The sequence below is a fragment of the Rutidosis leptorrhynchoides genome, chromosome 3, assembly GCF_046630445.1.
Source record: "Rutidosis leptorrhynchoides isolate AG116_Rl617_1_P2 chromosome 3, CSIRO_AGI_Rlap_v1, whole genome shotgun sequence".
Classification (NCBI taxonomy): domain Eukaryota; kingdom Viridiplantae; phylum Streptophyta; class Magnoliopsida; order Asterales; family Asteraceae; genus Rutidosis; species Rutidosis leptorrhynchoides.
In genome coordinates this window covers 130258889-130283461 of record NC_092335.1, presented here as the reverse complement: position 1 = coordinate 130283461, position 24573 = coordinate 130258889, and the positions used below count along the sequence as shown (strand labels likewise).

General features: G+C 35.1%; 1 protein-coding gene and 1 long non-coding RNA gene across 4 annotated transcripts; one reads left to right on the top strand and one right to left on the bottom strand.

Annotated features, from left to right (window-relative positions):
• Positions 1–13751: 13751 nt before the first annotated feature.
• On the bottom strand, positions 13752–15259 carry LOC139900381 (uncharacterized). Its single transcript, XM_071883155.1, has 2 exons — positions 14898–15259; positions 13752–14207 (listed from the first exon to the last, which is right to left on the bottom strand). Exons 1-2 carry the CDS (start codon positions 15216–15218, stop codon positions 13839–13841), a joined length of 690 nt encoding a protein of 229 aa, XP_071739256.1. The 5' UTR covers positions 15219–15259; the 3' UTR covers positions 13752–13838.
• Positions 15260–21241: 5982 nt separating this feature from the next.
• LOC139896811 (uncharacterized) lies at positions 21242–24223 on the top strand. Of its 3 annotated transcripts, XR_011776344.1 has the most exons (6): positions 21242–21358; positions 21415–21447; positions 22323–22389; positions 23442–23538; positions 23615–23844; positions 23995–24223. It is a non-coding gene; the product is annotated as an uncharacterized lncRNA (long non-coding RNA). The 3 variants fall into 3 exon arrangements; XR_011776343.1 differs by having other exon boundaries at positions 23442–23844; XR_011776345.1 differs by lacking the exon at positions 21415–21447 and having other exon boundaries at positions 21254–21358; positions 23442–23844.
• The last annotated feature ends 350 nt before the right edge of the window (positions 24224–24573 follow it).

Below are 24573 nucleotides of genomic sequence, written 5' to 3'. Positions count from 1 at the left end.
TAACGTTGTGTTTTTGTGATTGATCGGAAATTCTGGGTTTGATAGACCACGAATTGGATTGTGAAATTAAAACCATTGGATAGGTAATTTAAAAACACTCAGGTTACACTAGGATATCATGTTGTTTGCTTATGTATAACTTAAGATATGCATGATTTAGTGAAAAAGTAGATTTATACAGCACTTGCATGAAAACAGCCTTGTATGATAAAATATATTAACTTCTGAGATTAAAGCTTTGCATATTTGAAATTTAAAGAAAAAGTAATTCACTTTTCATGCAGATATCATAGTCAAATTGTATCTATATCTTCGGATAATTGAGTACGAATGTGACTAACTAAACTAGAATCGAAACAGCAACTTGCTCCCTGTTTTATACTCTGTGGTTTGTGTTTATTGAATTAGCATGTATGCTTCTGGAAAATGAATCTTAACATGATATGTGACATATGGTTAGTTAATGTCAATCTCTGAAACCTTATACATTGGGCACAATAGGGCCACACATTATGTAAATTCTGAATTGAGCTGAAAACTGAACATTCAAATTGCATGAATAAACTGTACAAATTGGCTAAACAAAAATTGCTCAACATTTGATATGTGTTAGTTTTATTTGTCCTTGAACCATGGCCACTGGTCTTGTATCAATTTCATGTCCCTAGCTCCGGTTATAGCCAAAACAAAATTAGTACGCGGTCAGAAACTGACTTGGCAAACCATAAATGTATCCCTTCTGATTCCTGACTTTTAATTATCGTATGAGACCCTGGCCAGGCTTTTTGGAATCTATTTTGAGTATACTTATGATCTGGAGTTTTCCATGTTTACTTGAATTTTGTACTATGAGATAATATGCTAAGTTTGCTACATGTACATGAACTTTGTGCACAACGATAAACTAAAATTGTGAAATTGACCAATTATGATCTAAAATGTGTTGTTTGAATTAGGTTTAACATGTTGACCAACATTTGACATGAACCTACTGATGTTGAATTTAGTTGACTACTTTGACCAAGTTTGACTTTCGGTTTGACTTCGGTTGACTTTGTTTGACTTGCATGAATTAGTTGACTGTTTGTTGACTTCTACTTTGAAACGCGTCGATTCGAGCAATAAGACAACTTATACTATGAAACCACACTTGTTTAAGACATATTTATTGACCAACCTAAATACATATACTTAGGTTTCATTACTCGGCTATAAACCGTACAAGTAAATTGTCCACTTTTCAATCCGAGGTTTATTCAAAGGTGAGTCTACAGTCCCGCTTTTTACATGTTTTCAGGGATGAGAATACACGCTGTTATACTTACATTTTTAAATGCTTTTTAATTGACACGAGTACTATATATGCATATTGAGTTTGTACACAAAGCCTCTAGCTTGAATACTTTAAATACCATCGGTGTAGGCACAATTTAGATGGACGGATCCGTTAGGTTGACAACCTCACCCGCTATAAAAACTGTGGTGCATTTATTTTGAACATAATACATTCGTACAAGTGTATAACATTTTTATGAGGTAAAGGCAGGTATAGTGGATTCTATACTTGGGTCATTGCTAGTATTCAGGTGCTCATAGATTATGCAAACGTTTCGCAACTTGGAGTTGTACTTGTAAAATCTTGTGGTCAAGGAAACTAAACTATATTTCTGATAACTGTTCTTCAGATACTATACAACGTTATTTAAAACTGTGGTTTACGAACAAATGAGATAAAACTTGACATGGTATTGTCTACGAATATTTGAAACTTGACATGGTATTGTCTATAAATGATTGAAACTTGACATGGTAGTGTCAACAAACTTTTGAAATGGGACACGGAGTTGTCTAACTTTTAACATTGAACCATGGTGGTCTTCCACTAATAACCGTTTTCGAAATGTATTTCTTAAACATACTGTATTGTTTACCTAAAACCTGTAGATTCACTCAACATTGTTGTTGATCCATTTTGCGTGTTTTATTCTCAGGTATTAATTGCTTCCGCTGTAGAATATTGCTGTTAAGTAGAAGTCAAGCCAAGCACTGGGACCAGAGTTAACATTCTGTTAAAGCGATTTTCGACGGGGTGTTACATAAGCATTTTTGTTAAGTAGAAGTATTTTGATAAGTGTCTTGAAGTCTTTCAAAAGTGTATGAATACATATTAAAACACTACATGTATATACATTTTAACTGAGTCGTTAAGTCATCGTTAGTCGTTACATGTAAATGTTGTTTTGAAACCTTTAGGTTAACGATCTTGTTGAATGTTGTTAACCCATTGTTTATTATAACAAATGAGATGTTAAATTGTTATATTATCATGATATTATGATATATAATATATCTTAGTATGATATATATACAGTTAAATGTCGTAACAACGATAATCGTTACATATATGTCTCGTTTCGAAATCATTAAGTTAGTAGTCTTATTTTTACATATGTATTTCATTGTTAATACACTTAATAATATATTTACTTATCATTTAACATAATTAACCAAGTGTATCAATATCTTAATATGATTCATATGTACCTAGTAAGACTTTGTTATAACGATAATCGTTATATATATCGTTTTCGAGTTTCTTAAATTAATAATCTCATTTTTATGTATATAACTCATTGTTAAAATACCTAATGAGATACATACTTATAGTAATATCATGTTAACTATATATATAACCATATATATGTCATCGTATAGTTTTTACAAGTTTTAACGTTCGTGAATCACCGGTCAACTTGGGTGGTCAATTGTCTATATGAAACCTATTTCAATTAATCAAGTCTTAACAAGTTTGATTGCTTAACATGTTGGAAACACTTAATCATGTAAATAAAAATTTCATTTAATATATATATAAACATGGAAAAGTTCGGGTCACTACATTCCCAACTCCCCCATCTACCTCAGCTTAAAATTTCGGGACAAAATTTTCTTTAACAGGTGAGTAATGTAACGACCCTGGATTTTCCAACGTTTATTTATTAATAATGTTTATTTGTAATACGTGTGATTAAACGAATGTATGTTATTACATTTACTTGTTGCCATGATTAACCGTACTTGATTTTTAAATGCCCGAAACGTCTTTGTGACACACGAAACTTTCACGAATAATATTTTTAGAATATTATTTACATTCATGATTAGTTTTATTAATCATTTTAATTAACTAAGGTTATTGGTTAATTACTTGGGCATTAATTGGATTTATTTGTTAATTAATTGAACTTGGGCTTTTATTAGTGTTATGGACTCATGATATTGGGCTTATAAGCCCACCCTACATCTTACAAGGATTATTTAGGCCATGTCTTTCATGTGTAAGTATCACTTTGGAATGGAACTAGTTAGTTTACTATTTGAAGAATATAGTCACATAATACTTACACCATAATCCCCATGCATGCACCCTTATTAACCAATCTTTTAAGCTTTTACATACATGAAACTAGTGGACAAATCTCTTCCTCCTTCCCCCCATTGAAACCGTCAACTTGGGTGTAGTAAGGGTGGGTTTTGTTTCAAATTTTCATTACTTACTCACTTACATTTCTCTCATTCCAAAACACACACTACTTGCTTTCATCTTTTCTCTCTTTTCTCTCTCAAAGTTGTAAGTAAACAGGCTTAATGTTCTTCCTTTTTCTTGTCTTCAAACCGTGACCAAACACCCCTTTAATCATCATCATCTTTGTTCTTTGATGTTGTATAATTACTTGATGCTTGTTGTTGTTGTTATTACTTAGTTACATGAACTTTGTTGTTGTAATTACTTACTAGTCATTATGAATCAAACTCTTTAGTTTGTTCATCATTTATCTTGTATTAACAAGAACATACAAGAACTAACTTTCTAGTTATGTTCTACATTTATTGCTTCAAAGATTGTAAGTTCATGTGTTGAAAATCATTACTTGTGATTCATGAAGTAAACTTAAAGTTTACATTCTTAAAGATCAAACTTTAGTTTGAATCTTTAAAGTATGAACAACCCATGAACTAGTTACTAGTTTACTTAGTTTACTTCTTTATATTATGTACTTTAATTTCATATTTGTTGGTTTATATGGTCAAGTATTACAAGTTAGTCTTGATCTCATACTTTCTTGAACTAAAGTTAACTTTAAAAGTTCAAGAACATGTAAGTAAGCTTTCTTTAATTATAACTTGGTACACTTATGTTAGATCTAGACTTTTGGATCTAGGATCTTCAAGATCTAACTAAGAACTATGTTCTACAACTTAAGATCTTGATTTCATAAGTTCACTTTCAAGTTTGGAACTTATTATTAGTTTTAAAGTTCATGTATGTGTTAGATCTAAGACCTTGATGTAAATTTGGTTCATCAAACTTCATACAACTCTTAAGTGAGTTGTGCTACATGTCTTAGACTTACACTTGTGTCATAATAGTCAAAACTTGGTTAATATTACTTTTACATTTCATGTATGTGTTGAATCTAAGACTTTGATGTAACTTTGGTTCATCAAAACACTTGCAACACTTAAGTGAGTTGTGCTTCATGTCTTAGACTTATACTTGGATTATGATGGTCAAACCTTGGTGAAAATGATGCAAACACATCAACGAGTTATACACTTGAAGCTATATGCATCAAGGATGAGAACCATGATAAGCATCGAGCACCAAGACCCACCAGAACCTACTGACCCTAGAGTTTTACTGTTTCTGTGTCTGACCCGTACAACCTGGGCTACTGTAACTATGATTTTCAGATATATCTGTTCAAGTAGATAACTTTTCATTTAGGACTCGTCTTAATCCGAGTTACGGTTTAGGATTTATGGCCCTCCGATCGTCCCTATGTCCTTTTAACATTGTGCTGAAAATTCTGACCTATTCGCACTTAGATCGTCGCCACGGTCAAACGAAGACGAGTTTGCTTCTGGGATTTTTACCACAACTAAAGGACTCATATACGGAGCCATAGCCACTGGTCTCACCTTATTTCAGTAAGGGTAGAGGCTGTGGTGACTGACCGAAGTCAGCCTTTGTTTTAAACTACTTTCATAAACGAAACTTACTTTACGCCTTTTGTTTAATGATGAATGATGATGACCTTTAAGACCTTATTTACATACTTTTAAACCTATTCGGACGATTTACTGACTTAGTACTATTTGACTTAGGTTGAGGACTTTCAGGACCTACACACTTGCTTATTTTCCGACTCGACTTTACCGCTACTTTATCATTGTGAGTTATAGCATTCCCTTTTTACTTTAACTTATTTTGGGAACGGAGAATACATGCGGATTTTATATTTTATATACTAAGCACGAGTACTTAAACTTTATATATGTGTGGGTTATATAACGGCAGAAACATTCCCTTTAGCTCGGTAACGTTTAGTCATTGGTTTTTGAACCGGTGAACGCGAATCTTAGATATGGATCCATAGGGTTTGACATCCCCACTCGATCTAGTAGCGCTAACATTTAACGAGTGTTTAATACTTCGTAAACATACACACTTGTCAAGTGTACTTTCAGGGGGTATAAACGTTAAGTTAGTTACCAAGTGCCCACGGTTAAGCATATACTTTATCATACTGTTTTGAAACGCTCTTTGTAGCACTGAAATCTCGTGGCCTACCTTACATACTTTTATACTTAAACTATAGCTCACCAACCTTTGTGTTGACGTTTTTAAGCATGTTTTTCTCAGGTGCTTAAGGTTGCTTCCGCTGTGTACTAGTCTTGCCGTAGACACCCGCTGCTCTAGTGTTATCACCGCATGAACTGTTTATCTTGCATTCAAACTTTAATACATTTGAAACTATGTTTTGTAACGACCTAAGGGTCACATACATTTATTCATGCTTGCTATTCGTAGAAGCATACTGTTGGTGTAAAACATTTGATGTCGATTATGACGTCATCTTTCTATCGTGAATGCAACTTCTTTTATTACAGCATATAGTACTTAACCTTGTAATGATCCTGTTGTTGATGATTCGTACACGATGGTTTTGTACGGGGCATCACAACTGAGCTAGTAGCTGAGTGGCAAAAAGCCTCATGTTGTTTGCGGGCCCGTATTCGTGAAAAAACCGGTGCATGTTTGAATCCTTAGTTTTATCCAGGGTTCTGTTATGGTAACAAGGTGCATTTCGTAAGTCACTCGGTTTAATTCAAAGTACACCGGGTATGCATTGCGCGATAGTGTCTGAGGAGAACCTTCAAACGTGTAAGTGAGTGACATATGATCGCGAAGGTGGTTAAGTTCTGGGTGATGTCAATACTGCCACACTAAAAAATATATGTATGGAATTATAGTTGATGTGTAACGATGATTATTGATCTACCGATTAGAAATATATGGAAGTTTTCATGAAATATTACTAGAATCGTCATTAAATTTAGAAAAGGAATGTTTGTCAGATAACGAGACAAATATTTTAGTCTTAACCTAAACTAATGTTGTTCGGTAGACATTGATCACATGCACTCATAGACACATTACTTAGACCATCTTTATCCTTGATGGGCGTTTTGATGTGTTGCTGGATGGGGGTGGGGTGCTTGATGAGCGTGCTGTCACACTGCTGTGTAATGGGGTGGAGTGTTTAGTGGCGTGTTGGGTGATGTGTTAAAATCTTATTGAAAGTTGGGTGAAAAAGAGGATAAAAACTAATTAAAAAGGGGGAAAATACCAACACGCTGCAAACGTTCTACGTGCTGGGTGCACGCACTTGGACCAACACACTGTTGGAGAATAGGGTTTGAATGCCGGATAAACCTTTGAATCGTGTAGTCACTTTCGCGATAAAGTATTTCGACCCTATACATAGATTGCCTTAGGGTTACACGAAATCTTTATTCAGGATAAGACAAAGGCACAACTCCAATATAGGCAATTAAAATTGAAAGTCAAGAACATAGATAATTTGTATATTGTGAATGATCAATCTTTCATCATCATGAAAAGTGAGACAAATACACTCTATATATAGAGTATGAAAGGTTACCATGAAAAGTTGCATCTTTTAGTGTAAAACTTTCCATGAAATATCACACATTTTGGTGTAAAGGTACCATGGTTACACCATTTCATGAAGTTACACCATTTCATTAAAAGTGTCACCAATTCATGAAGAGTTATGTCTTTTGATCAAAAAGACACCAACTAATAAACACAACCTTTCAATTAGATGACTTTACTTAGCTTAAACAAGCGTGTACTCCACACTCTCCTAACTTGTTATAAAGCTTAACTAGAAATCCATTCGTCTCAAGTAAATCACCTTATCACACAAAATGGCCGATGACACTAAAATCACCAACAATCCCCCCATTTTAGTGTAATCCTTAGATTTACTTAATAGCTTGAACAAACACACAAACCAATGCATAAATGGAAATGTTCGTGAAGAATTGAATTTCCACTTAGTATATTATTTACGAGAATTCGAAAATCAGGGTGTTCATGAAGAATTGAACCCTTCAATTCATTTGAAAACTATAAAATAATATACACATCAGTTTCTTACATTTCTCTAGTGTTCATCTTGACGCTTTTATAAGCCATGCGTCCATATCCTTTCATGAGTATATAGGAAGCCAAGTCCAAGCTTCTTTGAAGCGGCAAACTTCATACTCACATAGGTAACTCTTTTCCGTCTTGCACCCGTATATGCAATTTTTCAAAAGAGGCATTAAGAAGTTTAACTTCAACCTACTAAACTTACGGGTCTAAACACATACTTTGGGATCAGTATATTTATGTGTTTCAATCTTCAGAAAGTAAGCTTATCTCATTGAATTCAGCTCCTAGCGTTGTACTAGAAGGGAATTGGGTGTCTCACTTTGGAAGATTTAATGGACTTCAATCCCACATCATTAGCCGACTTGTGCGCACAACCGGCTAATGCTTTTGTCAAGTGATCCATCAAATTTTGTTGTGACCCAACAAAATTCACATATATCACTCCATTCGTGATCAACTCACGAAACATAGTATGTCTAAGGCATAAGTATCTAGATTTTCCCTTGTACATTTGACTATATGCCTTAGCCAGCGAATATCTCATAATTAGGAATCTAAATGGACATTTTCAACTTCAATCAATTTTCCTTTGCAATCCTTTTATCCAAGGATTTGCCAAAATTCTTATTTTACCATAAGAAACTCGCGAGTATTCAACTTAATTGATTGATCAGTCAAAGCACATGTCCACCTTTCAGAAACCCACCAATGTAAATTTTATAATTGGTACACTCTTGATAATGTATCCTCATTATCCTTATGCACACAATTATTACCATGACATTGGATAGTGAGATTATAATTATAAACATATTTTAGTCAATCTACTTATAGAACCAAGAAGTAATGACAACAAGTTTATAATGTTAATAATATGAACATCAACATTTTGATCCAAGATACTCCATGTATACCAAGTGTAAAATTCAACAACTTGTGAATATAATTGATCAATAATTGAATATATACATCCTTAAATACTTAAGGATTCTTCAATTTAATTAGACTATAACTCAAATATATTACAAGTATTATAATACTTTCCGGTATTAATAGTCAACTAGCCGTGACATAACGTCATACCGAAATCGTCAATTTATACAAATTGTTGACAAACCAGAATTGAAATCGACTAGGAACGTTTGCACAAGCAACTGTACAAAAGTTATATTGGAACTGTCGATTTGACAACCAACAATCAATAGCAAATAACTACCATAATTTGTCATCTTGCGTGAGTTTGTCTTTGAATTTAAGTTCAACAGTTATCAAATATAACAATCATATTTACACCTTTTGACAAAAGGTTAGATAACCTTTATGTCAAAATTTGACAAATGAACACAAACACAAATTTGTTTAACGCAATTTGGATCAATACCAAAATCAGTGTTTTATTGTTGTTGCTGGACAACAGGAACACAAATGGTATAACCACCCAAGGCATGCGTACCCCAATTATTTCCAGATTTCACTTTCTATCAAAAGGACACCATTTAAAACCATAAATTATTTAAATGCTCTTTCAAACGGTATTTCATATCATAAACACAATTAATATGTCATGGATCCTCTCAAATTTACTGAATATAATACAACTGAGAGTTATCAGATACGGAGTAACTTTAAAGAGCATTTTGACGGTTACATGTCAAAACTGATTGTTACCAATTACCCAATGGCTTTTGAGAGTTTCTAGACATTCAAATATATATATATATATATATATATATATATATATATATATATATATATATATATATATATATACAACCATGTAATGATTGGTTACCAACAGATTTGAACCAAAAGTATCATGCAATTCATGATTTACTCCTATCATGGATCATTATAGAAAATATAGAAAATGGATAGAAAATGTGTACTTGTTATTATGATTGAATCAATGCGTTGATCCACCGTCTTCAATCTTCAATCCATCAACGTCAAGCGTAATCCAAAAGCAAACAGCGACATCTCATAAATTTCTGTGACATTTACTATAATAACCGTCCGTATTATGGTGTCTTCATTTAAATGAAGTCCATGTTTAATTATAAGTGTAGATAAAACATCCACCCAATTGATCGATCAATTAATAATTGATATAGTCCGTATAGTAACCTTCATGTTGTTTTCACCCATGATATTGGATTCGTGATGTAAATCCCAATCTTTCATGGTTTCACACGTAATAAACAATATAAAACAAAATAACATTGTTGCATTACGTGTTTGTGATTGGAACACGTATTCCTTATAACAAATAAAGGTTTTAATTTGTTAAACCTTGACCAATATAGATCCAATATATTTTCAGAATCAATTATTTCATCGATTAAACATGTCACCGATCATAAATCGCATACCAAATCGTATAGTATGTTTTCCAGAATGATTTCACCACCTACGTCCTTTCTAGATTCATACAAGATTTATCACCATATTACAATTCCATGTCACCGCACCATGCAAATATCATATTTCTCCATGCAAGTTGAAGCAGTGACATTTGTAAATTTAATAAATTAAACTTGAATGAATGAACCTTGATCTCCGTTAATTGTTCTGTCATATTCATCATATATGACTTGGATGCCTTTATTCAAATAAAAATTCTCATATTTTTCACCGATTCCATCAAAGGTTCATCACCAAAATACTTTATCGCTTTGTTGGAGAATAGGGTTTGAATGCCGGATAAACCTTTGAATCGTGTAGTCACTTTCGCGATAAAGTATTTCGACCCTATACATAGATTGCCTTAGGGTTACACGAAATCTTTATTCGGGATAAGACAAAGGCACAACTCCAATATAGGCAATTAAAATTGAAAGTCAAGAACATAGATAATTTGTATATTGTGAATGATCAATCTTTCATCATCATGAAAAGTGAGACAAATACACTCTATATATAGAGTATGAAAGGTTACCATGAAAAGTTGCATCTTTTAGTGTAAAACTTTCCATGAAATATCACACATTTTGGTGTAAAGGTACCATGGTTACACCATTTCATGAAGTTACACCATTTCATTAAAAGTGTCACCAATTCATGAAGAGTTATGTCTTTTGATCAAAAAGACACCAACTAATAAACACAACCTTTCAATTAGATGACTTTACTTAGCTTAAACAAGCGTGTACTCCACACTCTCCTAACTTGTTATAAAGCTTAACTAGAAATCCATTCGTCTCAAGTAAATCACCTTATCACACAAAATGGCCGATGACACTAAAATCACCAACACACACACACCAACACGCCTTGTTATGGTGTGCTAGGTGGCGTGTTGGCCAACACACACCCCCAACACACTGCGATAAAGTGGGTCTTAGGTGTTGTCACGAAATATATTTACGTATAAATAACTGTCAATGTATATACAATGACGGATGTACGAATTTTTTTCAATTCACTGGGTGAATTTTTTTCTTAAAAGCGTAGTAAATTTTTTGACAAAATATGGAGGTTTTCGGACAAAATATGAAGGTTTTTGAGCAAAACTCAGAAGCTTTGTGGCAAAATATGGAAACTTTTTGACAAAAAAAATTCATTGCGATAAAAATAAAAAAATCCAAAATTTTTATATTAAAAATTATAAATATGCTAAGACGAGCGCCCTACCCTGCTCCCACATATTTATTTTTTTGGCAAAAAACATGAATTAAATATAAAAATATTTCTCCATATAAAGAACATCAATAATCAATATCATATATCATCATCCATCATCCATAATAATAAAAGCCATTAAATATTTATGATGGCATGGCGTAATTACCCAAAACTATGAGGGTAATTTGGTGGCCTCTAATTTTTTTATTTTCTTTTTTCTGAAAACCTTTATGATATTTATTTTTTTGACACTCTTTCTTTAACTTTTTTGTACCTTCCTTTTACATTCCATTATAATTTTTTATCGTTAAATTTAAACAATTACTAATATTTTTTTAACAGTTCAATTAACCAATCGTACATTTTTCATTTATTTTTTTCACCTTCTTTTTTCAATCCTTTAATTTTTAAGCGTACAATTAACCAATCGTAACTGACTTTTTAAACGTTCAAGTAATCAACCAATAGCCGACCAAAACTACTTCGCGACGAACCTCGGATTTTTAATCTTCGTTAACAGTTTTGAAAAATTCATAAAAATTGTGAAGCGATTTGTTTATGTATGTCGCATCATTCAATGAAAAAGTTTTTATACTGTAAAAAATTAGACTATTTCTCAATTAGTTTGATTTTTTTCCCGATTTTTGTACACGTCAATTAGAATTTATATGTTCGACCATATACCTATACCCTTTTAATTAAAAGAAGTGTTAAGATGAGACTGATGTAATACGTAAGAGGCAACTCACATTAGTGGGAGATAGAAAACAATCATATCGATTAGAAAACACGTTAGTGTCATTAATTTATGAAAATTTGTTTTTAAGCCAAAATGTAAACGGGTCTGATCTAAGGTATAAATACTAAACCCTTTTCTAAAATCACTAGGTTTTTAGTCATTAGCCAATTAACCAACAACCCTAGCCTCTAGAGTGCAACCACGTTTAGGTTGTTCATCCCCATTCCCTGTTCAAGAAATCTATGGAATCTAACAAATCTTGGTTTTGATTTCAATAACAATTCCCTTATAAATGTTACGCTGATCGATTTTTAAATGTTTATTTTATTCTGACCTGTGTTTGTTTTATCCTTTAATTATCAATAACGTCATTGTGATGTTTCATTTAAAACTCTTTGCTACAATCGATCAACCCTATAAAACACGAAATCGAAGCTCCCTATAGTGCACCAACATTTTTCAAAAAAATGAAATATAATTAACCTTCCCCTTAGACTACTTTTAACCGTGTCTGTGACGTCAAAGGCAAATAATATACTTTTTGATGATGTGGCATAGTTAACAAGTGGAGTTTTTTAATGGGGAGTGTTAGATTTGAGTGTTATATTTTTGGTGTGTGATGTGGTAAAATATTATTGGTGTTGAATATAAAATATAAAATATATTACTTAAAAATATATAAAAGTTAATGCTAAATTCTGATTGACCGAAGGGGATTGACCCTTTTCTCCATTTCCGTCAACCATGTGACTAACGTCCCTTTTTCGTCAGCTCATGTGACAGAAAATTTTGATGCCCCATCAAAAGTGGTCTTATAAACCACTAATAAAGATGATCATTCCCACCAATAGTCTACTGCTCCTTGTTACTCACTGATCAAACATATAAACCGTTAAAATGAGAGATATTATTTGTTTATGAACTTTTAGACCACTCCCAACCATGACGCACTTCCTCCCCAGGACACACCGCCACATCAGCGCCACATCAGCTTATTCTCTCCATTTATTTTTCACTTCCTCCCCATCACACACCACTATATACTTCCTCCTCATCACATACCCACAAAATTAATTAATTAATTAATGTACAAGTTGTTAATGGTATTGGTACAAGTAAATAAAGCACAAAAATATGAGAGAGAAAAAAATAACGTCCTGAAAATTTCCTGGGTAAGAAATGAGTGAGGGCGGAGTGAATGCCAACGGAGTCCTCGAGGGCGCAGTTGAGGAAGCTTGAGGGCGTATATCGTTGGGAATGGTCTTAGAAACTTACTATCAACCAAAGATTATTTTTGTAAGTTACAAATTTGTAAATGGCAGCTACAAAATTTAATTATTTATAAATTTCACTGAGCTTATATGTAGCTAATATATATAGCAAATGACACACTTCATATGTCCCGCTTCCTGAATCGGTGAATAATATAAAGCAAAAGAAGGAGAAGATGAAAAAAAGTACTTATCAAGAGGAAATGGAGGCTTTTGGCGTTTTTATCAAAGACGCTTGAGTCTTTCAATCGTATCTTCTTTGGTTTTCTCCTTTCGACTATTGTTGGTTCGTTGAAGATGGTTTTTAATCTACCGTTTCATCGGTTAGACTGTCGTTCATCTTTTTGTTTGTCCGAGTGGATAACGGGTGTCCTATTATTAGTCCTTTTGTGTTCGTTGTGAGCTTAGTTTTTTAGTTTTGTTGTTGTATAGTTAAGCTCGTTAGTTCAGTTTGTATGTTTTTTTGGTGGTTTCATCTTTTAGATGAACTTACTCTGATATAAAAGTTCTATGTTTTTTTGCCAAAAAAAAAGAAAAAGAAATCACACTTTTATTATACATAAAAATAAGCTCACCCTTTTCACAATAATCACACAACGTATAGATCACATTATTTGTTGTTGTATACTTTCACACCCCGAAATTCAAATCACAAATACAATCAAATAACCAACAATTTCTACTTAAAATAACTTCCGGCAGCCTTAAAAGCATCTGCCGAACCAATCCCACTTCCATATTCTTCATTCTTTTCCCCTACCGGCGCCAGAGCTTCTTCCTCATTCAGACGCCCGGGAGTTTCTTCCTCATTCAGACTCGCCGGAGTTTCTTCCTCATTCAAACTAGCCGGAGTTTCTTCTTCATAAACAGGCGCCGGAGTTTCGTCCTCCTTCAAAGGCGTCGGAGTTTCTTTCTCATAAACAGGCGCCGGAGTTTCATCCTCATTCAAAGGCGTCGGAGTTTCTTCCTCATAAACAGGCGCCGGAGTTTCTTCCTCATTCATGGGCGACGGAGCTCCTTCCTCCTTCGCCACAAGCGGCGGTGCATAGGGGTGTTCGTTCGGTTGGTTTATGGTTTACGTGATTTATTCGGTTTGGTTTATTCGGTTTTCATGAATATTTTTGTGAACCAATAACCGAACCACATTTGACAAAACCAAACCAATCCAACCAAATAAAAAATCGGTTTACATGGATTGGTTTTGGTTAAACCAAATTAGAACTTTTAGATAAAAATTGTGTATTTTTTTTAAACCAAACATATTTTATTGATTAAACTATAAGTATACAAATAATAAAATATTTCCTACCAAACATGCAATATGAGAAGCAACTCATGAGTATACAACCCATATATACAATCTAAACTATATTAATGAACTGAGTAGCACAAAAAAAATAACGGAATACGCGGCAGCTAAGTTTTCAGAGATAAAAAATTCATAATACGGAGTAATTGATAAACATATACCGTCATTAAAGTTAAATTAAACCAATAAAAACATTAAACTCAAACAAGAACAAATAAATCAAATACTTAATATTTATATACCAAAATAAAACTATATTTCGGTTTTTCGGTTTGAAACCAGATATTAATTTTACAAACCAAATCCAAACCGAAAACCGTAAATATTTTCGGGTGAAACCAATAAACCAAACCAAAACCAAATAAGTCAACCCATAACCAATTCAATTTGGTTTGGTCGGTTTCGTGGTCGAAACCATTTAATGCACACCCCTAGCGGTGCATCCGTCTCACCGGAACCAGACTTCTCATACTCATGAAGGTAATCATCGGCATGTTTTATATACTGTCCCACACCTTTTGTTTCATCGAACTTACCGTATGTTTCTGCGACGTCAAGTAAGTCTCCGGCAGCACCCGCAACTTTCGGTTTGTCAATTTGGTCTGATTGACCACTTGCAGCACTCTGAGCTGCTTCAGACACCAGTTTAGCACTTGACATGAGGTCCGAGTTTGAAGACTGGTCGGTGTTGGCTATCTTATCATCTTCTCCGGTGACGGCGTTTTTAAAACTGCTCATGAAAGAGTTCATTTTTTCCGAATTGGCGGGAAATAAAGTGGATGTTGAATATATATGTGGATTTTTTTTGAAATAGTAATAATAGAGTTAAATGTTACAAAAATAGAAATGTTGAAATTTGTTTTATAAAACTAGTAAAACCGGAGTTTGGAACTCCGGTTTGTCACTTTTTACCCGAAATCGGAGTTTGGAACTCCGGTTTGTCTTCTCTCTCCTCATATTCCTGCCATGTGGCGTCCACTGAAAGTTACTGACTGAGGAGAGAGAACGCAAACCGGAGTTCCAAACTCCGGTTTCGGGTAAAAAGTGACAAACCGGAGTTCCAAACTCCGATTTTACTAGTTTTGTAAAACAAATTTTAACATTTCTATTTTTGTAACATTAAACTCTATTATTACTATTTCACAAAAAAATCTATATATGTGGGGGGATGATGATTTAAAATTTACATATATGCAGGGAGTTATTTATAGATGATATGTTTACGATATTGCCCTTGATGTAGAATGATAGTGAATGGTGGTGGCAGGTACACGATGGAGGGTAAGTCAGTCAATATATAATTATAAAGATAAGGTGTCGGCCAATTGTCAATCTCTTTAATCGTGGGCCCTAATTGAGTTATGGTGACGTGGTAGGGGTCTACGTTTAGCTCTTCAGCCGTTGTCGCTTTCCACATATTTGTGTTGAAAAGTTTCGTGCAAGTGTATATTTAAAATAACTTGTTAACGATAAGTAAGATTGTTATTAAAGTGTTTAGAAAAATAGATGATCGTAAATTTTTTACGTAGTACTAACATTTTAAGATATAATTTATTGACACTTTTTGATACAGTAAAAAAACAGTAGATCTTTGTAGATCTTTTATATACAAAAGTTTCTTTTTATATATAAGAACAAATATACAATTACATACTAAAAATGTCAAAACACTACAAGAAAAAGGGTAATTAGTGATTAATTTTTAGTGACGACTTATTATTTGATCACAAAAAATGCTATATAGTTACCATTAAAAAGTCGTCACTAAATTTTGGTCATTAAACAATATCAGTGACCATAAAATAGTAGTCACAAATATATCTACACAATAGAGATCATCACTAATTTAATTTAGAAAAGTAGATACCAAAATATAGTAGTGTCAAAGATGACTTTGAGATTTTACACGTAAGATCATACAAACTCTTTCTCATATTTATTTAGGTTATAATCGAGTCGTTCATCTCAGGTCCAGAAGTTCAGGTGTATCGTTATCTTATTGTGCTTCTGAGTTTTATTAAAGAGGGGTAGTTTAGTCAGTTTACACAAATTTAATCATCACGTCTTTTTAAGCTTCAATATGTTTCTAAGACCACTACCAACCCATCGTCTTTTTTCTCCGTCATTTTCTCCGTCATTTTATAATCATGAAAGAAGCCATAGGCATGAGCCCGTCAACTTCTCGCAACCAATTGAGAGTTACAGTCGGATCAGTACTTCCAGAGAACTCGGAGGGTTTGCAATCACGGAAGTTCTTATAAGTACATCTTTTGGGTGGTTGCATGTAAGGTTGATGGAACATTTGCATTTGGTATGGATTCATCATCATGGGATTTTGGTAAGTAAAGGTGTTTTGTGGTGGCATATAATATTGGTTAGGTATTTGATTCTGAAACTAGTTCTGGGGCACATTAGGTATCGTTTGGGATTGCGCGGTTGGGAATCCAGGTGGTGTATCATCATTTCCAGAATGCCTCGCCAATTCAAGCTCATTAATTTTGTCCTCAGCCTCTTTTAGCTTGTTTTCTAACTGAAGGATGTAACTACTCTGATCATCATCCGACTTAACACCCTCTTCTGGTGCTCTGAATGTTCCGGGGTTGGATGGGCCAGTTGCGTTTCTATCAGCCATACCTGTGCTACAAAACAGCTCACACAAAAGCTTAGTGGATAACAGTTAGTTCAATCACAACTAACACACGTATATCCTATTTTCACTTAGCCCCCACTCCCACAGACATGTTTGACTTGCCTCAGGGTTTGGGAACAAAATACGCGCACAAGTACAACCCCGGATCGCACTTCTACCTCACGGATTTGCTTCTCGGGTAAACACCCTCAAAACGCGTCATGTCAGAGTGCGCAGCACAACTGGTATGATACTGTCCGCTCTGGGCCACAGGCCGATCACCGACAGGCCAACTTGCCCCGGATCGCACCTACCCGCACGGATTTAAACGCGTCTTGTCAGAAGAGGTATCCACACCCTTATAAGGAGTGCTTTGTTTTCCTCTCCCACCGATGTGGGACGAGTCTGTTACATTTAGGTTATAATCGAGTCGTTCATCTCAGGTCCAGAAGTTCAGGTGTATCGTTATCTTATTGTGCTTCTGAGTTTTATTAAAGAGGGGTAGTTTAGTCAGTTTACACAAATTTAATCATCACGTCTTTTTAAGCTTCAATATGTTTCTAAGACCACTACCAACCCATCGTCTTTTTTCTCCGTCATTTTATAATCATGAAAGAAGCCATAGGCATGAGCCCGTCAAATGTCGTCTTTTTCAAGCAAAATTGTATTTTTGTCCAGATATAAAAGTTAAATGACGGAAGTTGTAGAGTATTGGTGGGCCATGATGATTTTATTTAAACTAGTTTTTGCCCACTGCTATGTTTACTACTCCATATTACTACGAGTATTATTTTATTTTTATTTATTTTATAATTCTTAAATTTTAAATATAATCAATCTACTATGTCACGGACTTATCTCGATAAGCTCACGTGCGGCACTTAGTCTCTACTAAGTCAACCTTACTCCTAGGTGGTAACTTCTTTGGTAACTCCTTGGGCATGACATCCTTGAACTCATTGAGGACCTTCTCAATCTCCTTGGGTACCTCTAGTTTTCCCTTATCTTCGACCGTCTCTTGCTTTGCTACCGCTAAATAGCATGTCTCATTCTTGTTGTACCCCTTCTTGAATTGCATGGCCGAAAGTGACTTGGATGCACTCTTGCTTCCACGTTCGGTTGACACCATACAAGTCTTCTCACCATCCAAGATACACAGTGAATTAGCAAACGGCATAGGGAAACCGCGTACCTTATCTAGGAACTCCATCCCAAGTACTAACTTAAAGTCGTCCATAGGCACGACTGAGAGATCAATCATTCCTTCCCATTCTCCAATCTTCACATATACGTCTTTAGCCACCCCACTAATCGGTCTGGCACTCGTGTTCACCGTCTTCCTCATGCCACTCTCTTTTGTTTCCTTAAGTCCTAGCCTTTTGGCTTCATCGGTGGAGATAAAGTTATGAGTTGCTCCCGTATCCACCAAAGCTCGTACCCGATCTCCACAAATGTTAATATCTACGAATTGGAGTCCTTTAGCCACTACCTTGGGTATCTCCGTCTTGGCCTTGATTGCGTTGAGGATATGCATTGATCCTATGCACCGCTCCTCATCCTGACAACCCGCCTTTTGAGCTTCCATAGCATGAAGGCTAGCTTTCTTCGGACAATCTCGGGCTCTATGCGGTCCATCACATATGAAACATCCATCATTCTTGTAAGAAGTTTTTATGCTCTTGTTATTCCCGGTTGGTGGCTTACGTGTATTATCATTCCTTAATTGGGCGGGCTTATCTCCCCCACCTTTCTCATGGCTCACCTTCTTATCTTTTGACTTGAACGAATCTTTCCTATTAGCATGATCGACTAGTGCCTCCGCTTGAGCAATTGCGGTGGCAAGGTCTTGGACTCCTCGTCTCTCCAACTCCGTTTTAGCCCAAGGTTGCAAACCATCGAGAAAATAGAAGAGGAGAATATCATCGGGAATATTTGGGACCTCCAGGCTAAGGTTCGTGAATTCTTTAATATACTCCCGAATCGTCCCGGAATGATGTAATTTACGTAGACGACTCATCGCATCCTTTTGAGCATTCTTGGGGTAGAATTGATTCTTAAGTTCAGTAAGGAAATCATCCCAAGTATCAATAGTAACCGTACCTTTCTCGATATCTCCATATCGACGACGCCACCATAACGCTGCGGTATCCTTCAGGTAACGGGTTGCCGTCTTGATCTTCATTGCATCATCCACTATGTTGACTCCCTCCAAGTATTGTTCCATCTCCCATATAAAATCATCAACCGCTCGGGCTTCCCGCTTCCCCATGAACGGTGACGGCTTGGGAACGTCCACCTTCGGATCATTGCATCCAGTGTTGCTACCCCCACTAGCCATGAATCTCAAACAAGAGTTCATGTTGATTTGTAAATCCACGAGGCGTTGGTGAATAGTGGAGACCTCCCCCTCCATTTCGCCTCGCAACTTCGTAATCTCACCCATGAGCATACCCCTTAAGTCACGGAATGATAAGCCCGCCCAATCAAGGAATGATAATACACGTAAGCCACCAACCGGGAATAACAAGAGCATAAAAACTTCTTACAAGAATGATGGATGTTTCATATGTGATGGACCGCATAGAGCCCGAGATTGTCCGAAGAAAGCTAGCCTTCATGCTATGGAAGCTCAAAAGGCGGGTTGTCAGGATGAGGAGCGGTGCATAGGATCAATGCATATCCTCAACGCAATCAAGGCCAAGACGGAGATACCCAAGGTAGTGGCTAAAGGACTCCAATTCGTAGATATTAACATTTGTGGAGATCGGGTACGAGCTTTGGTGGATACGGGAGCAACTCATAACTTTATCTCCACCGATGAAGCCAAAAGGCTAGGACTTAAGGAAACAAAAGAGAGTGGCATGAGGAAGACGGTGAACACGAGTGCCAGACCGATTAGTGGGGTGGCTAAAGACGTATATGTGAAGATTGGAGAATGGGAAGGAATGATTGATCTCTCAGTCGTGCCTATGGACGACTTTGAGTTAGTACTTGGGATGGAGTTCCTAGATAAGGTACGCGGTTTCCCTATGCCGTTTGCTAATTCACTGTGTATCTTGGATGGTGAGAAGACTTGTATGGTGTCAACCGAACGTGGAAGCAAGAGTGCATCCAAGTCACTTTCGGCCATGCAATTCAAGAAGGGGTACAACAAGAATGAGACATGCTATTTAGCGGTAGCAAAGCAAGAGACGGTCGAAGATAAGGGAAAACTAGAGGTACCCAAGGAGATTGAGAAGGTCCTCAATGAGTTCAAGGATGTCATGCCCAAGGAGTTACCAAAGAAGTTACCACCTAGGAGTAAGGTTGACTTAGTAGAGACTAAGTGCCGCACGTGAGCTTATCGAGATAAGTCCGTGACATTTGGTATCAGAGCAAGGTCGATTCAAGGAGATGGCAACCGAGACCGAGAAGAATGTGAGCGCAACAAGTGGTGTGATGGGTGATGAGACTCGTGGTCGGGTAGAGACTCGACAAGGAGCCAAGAAGAACCGAGGTATGTCCAAAGACTTTGTCGCAAACTTGGACAAGAGGATCATGGATGTAGAGACATCCATGGACGACGTGAAAGCAAAGGTCGAAGACGTCCACCAACGTTTGGATGGTTTGGACGGGGACTTTGACGAATTGAAAGATGATTGCAAGAGTGCAATCAACGTGCTAGACGTTGACATGCGACGTGAGATCCGTGACATTCAAGCAATATAAGTATTTTCTTCAATTCCACTTGTTCTATAATATTTTCTCTTTTGGTTACTTGAATCGTTATAAGGTCCGAGTAAGGTTGACTTAGTAGAGACTAAGTGCCGCACGTGAGCTTATCGAGATAAGTCCGTGACAACTATCTTATATTATTAATAATTTTATTCAATTATTTAGTTATAGATTTGTTAATATTTTTAGGTTGCTCGTAATATTCAATTAAAAGTTAGATTTAATAAAATAATTAGTGGGTCCAGTCTTTTTAAAGAAGTATACGGTGATTGGTATCATTTAGTTTTTTTTCAGTCTTTTTGAATCATTTAGTTTTTTCTTCGGTCTTTTTGAAGAAGTGCACATGTGATGCTGACGTGTCAATCTATCTTTTTAAAGAAACATGTCATATGATTGGGAGTATGATTGGGAGTGGTCTAATGGCTGCACGCACGATCTCTACTTTTTCAACCGTTTGATTTTTTTTTCTTTCCCAATCTCAAACCCTAATTTCAGCCGCTCCATATATTCATTCAAGTAATTTCCACAAATCCTTGCCACTCTATCGGTAATCTTTGACTGGAGGACGAATTGTTTAATAACATTTTTATTCCATACATTCAGATGTTCTATGTTCATGCTGAGAAGCTGATTCAGGTCATTTATTGATTACAATAGCTTATGCAACCATATATGTAATGATTCGTTATTAAGATAAATTGTCGTCATTTACATCTGTTATCGTTCATCAAGTATGACTGCATTTGATCTATACAACCGTTATCATTTAGATATATGATTCATATGTATGATTTATTACAACTGATTATGTGTTAGATTGTTAACTTAACTGAACTTAATCATACACTATTTAGGTGTACACGAAATCAAAAACTGTACTAGCTGATGTGTTACAATACCATATGTATTTATTTTCAGCTAGAATCAATCATTTGACTATTGTTTGCTTCAATTTTTTACTGCATGTGGTCTCTTAGAAAATGAATGTGAAAATGTTAGAACATATATCTCATCAAACTATACATTTTATTACAAGATGCTCTTAAGGTGTTTGATGAAATGCATGTTAGAAAAGATGTATCGTATACTGCAAGTGAGTGTTGTTTGCATTGTCTAGAGCTTCTAGTTTAGAGCTTATATCCTTAATCAAATCGATCGAAAACTATTTTGTAGCAAATCAAAAACTGTTTTGTTTTGGTAACATTTTGATGAATGTTAACATGATGAATTAGGTTGACCAACTCTATAAAGACTGGATTTAGATACGTTGTTATCGATATATGAACAGAACAGTGTCGTCTTTCATATTAGTCGGTATTTAAATCTGTTGCCCATTGTTTTTATTCTGTTAGCATTTGTTAGTCTCAATGCTTATGTATTTCTTATTAACTATAATTTATATTTATATTTATATATTTAGTAGTTTCGGATTTGTTGTAAATCAGCGCGCCTGAAGTGTTTCTTAATATTAGGACATTTAGTGACACCATATTTGTGGTAATTTTGCACAGATGAAATTGCAAAAAGACAGGCGTTTTCTGGTGACTCTGAGTTTCAACAACTTTTGAACATATTCAGGTCTTTTCATAACTTTATATGAAATACATGAAATTAGATAGTTTTTCTATTGTATGCAACCAGACAACGTACGAGTAGCAATAGGGTACTAGACCAACTGACCAAGTGACCAACTGATAATTGAAAACTTAACACAATCAATCAAATCCTAAAGGGTTGGAGTTGCTATTTTTGATACTTCTTGTAATATTGTATGTTGTAGTGCTGGTTACGTGATATCTCAAACATGTCACATGGATTTTTTTTTTGGTAAAAAGGGGAAGTGGCCAAATGGGCAGTCAAAACGGCTTGAAAGTCGGGTAGCATTCAGTATCAACACATAAAAACCTTCTATATTGTTCTTATAGATTACCATTGTTTTTTTATTCACGATTAACTTTATTTAGATAAAAGGACAAAAGGTTTGTTTGTGAGGCAACTCAACCTGGGCTGCCCTGCCCTGCCTTGTTCTAAGTTTTTGACCCGCTCATAAATATAATCCGAACTTGTCTTTCAACCTTTAGTATGCAATGCTGATGACAATGGTGGAATGGGTATTCAGCTTGATAATTGGGTGCGGCTAAGATATGGTTGAGAATAACATATGTTCTATTTATATTTAAGTGTTAACCCGACAAGCGTCTTATTTAAGAATTCTAATAGGTTATGACTTATGTGTTTGATAATAGATACAACTAGAATGACACTTGACCCACTTGACCAGCTCAACTCGTCACATAAGATACTATTTTTAACTCTCCAATGGTTTGCGACTCTATCATGAAGCATAAAAGTAATGTTGGGAGTTGTGTTACTTAAACTGGTTTGTTAGTTAGAGATTGTTATTTTTAAGTTAATCTATGGAAGGTACTATTCTTATTACATTGCCTTTAGCAGTATCTCCTGTATGTACTTATTAATGCCTTGGCCTTACAATCAGTAGGATTCTCAATGTTGCAAGAATTTGTTTTTCTGTCAAGTATTTTTGGGAGGAAGGGTTGTCCTATACATCTATCAATTTTACAAGAATTTGTTTTTACGTCAAGTATTTTTATTTTTATTTTATTTGACAGGAAAGAAATTTGGAGTAATTTATAGGACTGACATTCCTATTGGCTCTCCCTAAGCTAAATTTGTTTCCAGTCGCTAAAACGAATCACACAATCACAGGTACTCCTTTTCATTTGTATTTTTAACTGTATACCTTATACCATATTCCCTCATTACCTGGTATTTTTCTTATAAGGTTGAAGACAGCCCTAATCAGGTTGGTTCTGCTAATTTTGATCTGGCCCAGATTATCAACTGTAATAATATGCACTCTGCTATGTATTCTTTAGATGTGATCAACACCTGCATTACATCTAAACCCATCTTTAAGTCTCAAGGCAGGTCCCTCATTCCCTAGGGATTGATTCTCCGGACAATTGATTGTGTAGAAGATGCTTAGGCAGCCATGGATAGATCATTTATGTGGTTAGTATATCCATTTGAATCATATTGTAGTATTGTTTCTTTAGTGCTCTTTTACTTCTTGCAAAGAATGTTCATTCTATTTTTTGTTACACCAAAAGCCTAAGTGGAGAAAAATTAAATGATGTTCACCAATTGACTGATATTTTGTAGGTCCGAAGCTACAATCTCAGAGAATCAGAGATGACATTCAGCAAATTCATATGAGATACTTTCTTTTATTGATGGAAGATCTTTCTTTGCTATTTTCTTTGAAAAGAATTTTAAGATTCATGTTTAAGAATGTTTAGATGTGTTAATTTTTTGCTAGAAAATATCAAATTGTTGGTACATTTTATCAATTAGCTGGTACATTCTGGAAACACATTGTTTTTGTTGAATATATAGCTGACTTTTAATTGAATGCAGTAACGATTTTAGCATAATATGATCATTCATATTATATTATGCCACTATTGAAGGATTAACAATTATGACCATATTTTGGTCTCTAATAGAAAAATAGTGACCATATTTTGGTCTCTTAACATGTGACCACATTTTGGTCTCTAAATTGTGACAATGGTTGTGGTCATTAAGAACAAGAATGTGACCATTTTTTGGTCACAAATAGCAAGTGAGAGTGACTATTTTTTCTCGTCACTAATATTAGTGACCACAATTAGTTGGTCACTATAGTGACCAATTTAGTTTTTTGGTCACTAATTAAATTTTGTGACGGACCTATAGTGA

Coding starts and splice junctions, on each gene's coding strand:
- LOC139900381 (XM_071883155.1), bottom strand. CDS start 15,218: ATGAACTCTTTCATGAGCAGTTTTAAAAACGCCGTCACCGGAGAAGAT. Junction 14,208..14,897: donor AGACGGATGCACCGCTAGGG/GTGTGCATTAAA, acceptor AACGAACACCCC/TATGCACCGCCGCTTGTGGC.